Below are 4,015 nucleotides of genomic sequence, written 5' to 3'. Positions count from 1 at the left end.
TGAGCTTGTCTTTTTGAGCACGTGAGAATGTGTCGGGATACCTTTTTGTGACCAAAAAGTTAACGATATCAGCATACCAAGGAGTAGATTGAATAAGGGAAAAGAGATTCTCATCTAGAAACTCGTCCCGCAAAGGGAGAGGAGTTTCATTTGAAGTGATCCGGCTTAAGTGGTCGACTACAAGGTTCTCACATCCACTTTTTTCCCGGATTTCCAAATCAAATTCTTGAAATAATAAGATCCACCGGATGAGTCTTGGCTTTGCATCTTTCTTTGTCATCAAGTACTTGAGAGCCACATGATCCGAATACACTATAACTTTGGTGCCAAGTAGATATTGCCGAAACTTCTCCAAAGCGAACACTATGGCCAATAGATCCTTCTCCGTGGTTTAGTAGTTGCTTTGAGAATTGTCTAGTGTCCTTGATGCATAGTAAATCACATGGGAGGCTCTTCCATTCTTTTGACCCAAAACGGCGCCGATAGCATATTTGCTTGCATCACACATGATCTCGAAAGGGAGATCCCAATTTGGTGCTTGTATGATGGGGGCATATGTAAGCAATTCCTTGAGCTTGTCGAAAGCTTCTTTGCACGCCTCATTGAACTCGAAATCGGCCTCCTTTTGCAAGACATGGCACATTGGTCTTGTTATCTTTGAAAAGTCCTTGATGAATCGTCGGTAGAAACCTGCATGGCCCAAAAAAGAACGAACTTCCCGAACACAAGTCGGGTAAGGTAAGCTTTGAATAACATCGATCTTGGCCTTGTCTACCTCAATTCCTTTTTCAGACACAATGTGACCCAAAATGAGACCTTGACTCACCATGAAATGACATTTCTCAAAGTTTAAAACCAAATTTGTTTCAATGCGTCTTTTCAAAATTTTGGTGAGATTGGTCAAACACTCTTGAAAGGAGTTCCCGTATACCGTAAAATCATCCATAAAAACCTCAATTATGTTTTCGACATATTTGGAAAAGATACTAACCATGAAAAGTTGGAAGGTGGCTGGGGCGTTACACAATCCGAATGGCATTCTACGGTATGCGAAAGTGCCAAATGGACATGTAAAAATTGTCTTTTCTTGGTCTTCCGGCGCCACCGGGATTTGGTGAAAACCGGAATACCCGTCGAGACAACAATAGTGAGATTTTCCGACCAACCTTTCTAACACTTGGTCAATGAAAGGCAATGGAAAATGATCTTTTCGTGTGCTTGCATTGAGTTTGCGGTAGTCAATACATACTCTCCACCCGTTTTGCACACGGGTGGGGACCATCATACCTTTGTTGTTCTCGACCACCGTGATTCCCGTCTTTTTAGGCACAACATGGACCGGGCTCACCCATTTGCTATCCGAGATTAGATAAATCATTACCGCATCTAGGAGCTTCAAAATCTCTTTCTTGACCACTTCCATCATTGGCGGATTCAACCTTCTTTGCGTGTCTCTACTTGGTTTGCATTCATCCTCCATTAAGATCTTGTGCATACAAGTGGAGGGACTCAATCCTTTGATATTTGCAATCGTCCAACCCATGGCTTCTTTATGCTCCTTCAATACCTTGAGGAGTTTCTCTTCTTCAAATTCGGTTAAGTAAGTTGAAATGATAACCGGAAGGGTTTCATTCTTTCCTAAGTAGGCATACTTCAAGTGTTGAGGTAGGACCTTCAATTCCAATTCGGGTGGTTGAACAAGGGATGGAGGCAATTTTGTATGAGTTGGGGGCAATTCAATTTGTTTGACATCTAATCTTGTGAATTTCTTCATCTCCATTTTATTTACCAACTTCTCAACTTCCAGATCTAAAGAATAAAGCTTTAATTGCTCGGCTAGCTTCCCACAATCGAATCCTTTGCTTAAGATCATCTCCAACATATAACCGTTAGATAACTCAAACAATTCTTGAGTAATTGGCTCAACAACATCAACAAAGTACAAAGATGAAATATCACTAGGATATCTCATGGCATCATAAATATTAAAACTTATTGTTTCACCCTCAAACTCCATTGTCAAACTTCCCGCATACACATCGATCTTCGTCCTAGCCGTCTTCAAAAACGGTCTCCCAAGAAAGATTAGAGCCAAATCGGAGGACACTTGCTCATCTAGATCAATCACATAGAAATCCGCTGGGAAGACCAATTGGTTCACTTGCACTAGGACATCTTCCAAAACACCTCTAGGAAAGACACTTGATTTATCCGCAAGAGAGATTATGACACCTGTTTCACTTAAGGGCCCGACATTCAATGATTCATACACCGAATAGGGCATGACATTGATAGAGGCACCAAGATCAAGCATAGCACTACTAAAAGTGACATCTCCAATCTTGCAAGGAACCGTGAACATTCCGGGATCTTTGCATTTGGGTGGAAGTTTCCTTTGTAAAACCGCGGATGCGTTTTCATTCATCAAAATTTTCTCATTTCCCTTCAACTTCCTCTTGTTGGTACAATGTTCTTTCAAAAACTTTGCATATCTCGGGATTTGCTTGATTGCATCAAGTAGAGGGATGTTTACTTCCACCTTTCGAAAGGTGTCCAAAATCTCCTTCTCCTCCATGTTCTTTTTCTAAGTCGCAAGTCGGGAGGGGAATGGCGGTTGAGTGGCTATGGGTGTTATTAGAGGGGTAGTCTTCTTTGGAACTCCAGCTTGTGCATCGTTCTTGACTATAGGTTCTTCAACGGGAATAAATTCTATTTCTTCCTCTTCATCTCTTGGCTTCTTCTTTGAACTACTCTCTCCGGCTTGTTTGCCACTTCTCAAGGTCACCACATTGACATTTGGGTTCTTTTCGGTTTGAGAAGGCAATTTCCCACGGGACTCCAACTTGCTTATGGATGTAACTATATCTCCCATTTGTGCCTCAAGGTTGGAGATACTAGTTCTTGTCTCTTTTTGGAATTGTTGGGTACTAGTGGCTAAGGATTTGACAATGTCTTCAAGAGACATTCCGGAGCTACTTGGTTGGGATTGAAGACGTTGTTGGTGATGTGGAGGGTGTGGTTTGGATTGATAGTGTTGTTGTGGATGTTGGTAGTGAGGTTGTGGTGGTGGATAGGAAGGTCTAACCAATGCATTTTGAGGCAATGGTCTTGGGTTGTAGCTCATGTTGGGATTTGGCTTCCAATTTGAATTGTAAGCATTTTGGTAACCGGATGGCTTGTTGTGATAATTTTGAAACTCTCCCATGGCATTTACATGTTCCGCATCCTCTTGAAGAATGGGACACATATTCGTAGGATGTCCCATTATTGCACATATCCCACAAACCATCACTTGTGGAGTTTTTCCCATGGCTAGCTTTTGGACAACGGAGGTTAAATCTTTAATTTGAGACTCGAGATTTGATGATCCCACTTCATTGACTTTGTGTTGTGTCTCTCTCTTCATATCTTGGCGCGGGCCAAAATGTTGAGAATTCGCGGTGATGGTGTTGAAAAGTTGTCTTGTTTGTTGTGGAGTTTTGCTAAAGACATCACCACCACTTGAGGCATCAACTAGTCTTTTCTCCATCGGTAACAATCCCTCATAGAAGTGTTGAATGAGCAGTTGTTCCGGAATTTGGTGTTGTGGGCAACTATAACACAAGTTGTTGAACCTCTCCCAATAATCATGAAAAGTCTCATTTTGACCTTGGCAGATTCCACAAATCTCATTTCTAAGACTTGAGACTCTTAATGCGGGATAGAACTTATCAAGAAAAGCTATTGCCATGTCGGTCCATGAGTTGATCGACCCCGGGGGAAGATAGAATAACCAATCTTTTGCTCTATCGGCCAATGAAAAGGGGAATGCCCTTAGCTTGATTTGGTCATCGGTTGACCCTTGTGGCTTCATACTAGTGCAAATAATGTGGAACATCTTCAAGTGCTTATGCGGGTCTTCATTCTCCAATCCATGAAAAGTCGGGAGGTGATGGACTAAACTTGACTTCAATTTCGATCCTCCTTCCAAAACCGGGTAATTGATGCCGGTTGGAGTTTGTGTAACATCGGTTTC

General features: G+C 42.0%; 1 protein-coding gene across 1 annotated transcript; it reads right to left on the bottom strand.

The window, feature by feature from the left end:
- Positions 1–391: 391 nt before the first annotated feature.
- Positions 392–2,575, bottom strand: LOC145112168 (uncharacterized). The gene is made up of 3 exons (XM_079048375.1): positions 1,288–2,575; positions 992–1,170; positions 392–622 (listed from the first exon to the last, which is right to left on the bottom strand). Exons 1-3 carry the CDS (start codon positions 2,573–2,575, stop codon positions 392–394), a joined length of 1,698 nt encoding a protein of 565 aa, XP_078904501.1.
- Positions 2,576–4,015: the final 1,440 nt, after the last annotated feature.

This window comes from Lactuca virosa, chromosome 5 (genome assembly GCF_052849685.1).
Source record: "Lactuca virosa cultivar CGN04683 chromosome 5, Lactuca_virosa_CGN04683_v6, whole genome shotgun sequence".
In the NCBI taxonomy this organism is placed as follows: domain Eukaryota; kingdom Viridiplantae; phylum Streptophyta; class Magnoliopsida; order Asterales; family Asteraceae; genus Lactuca; species Lactuca virosa.
The sequence above is the reverse complement of the archived record's forward strand: the minus strand, read 5'-3'. Positions and strand labels throughout refer to the sequence as shown.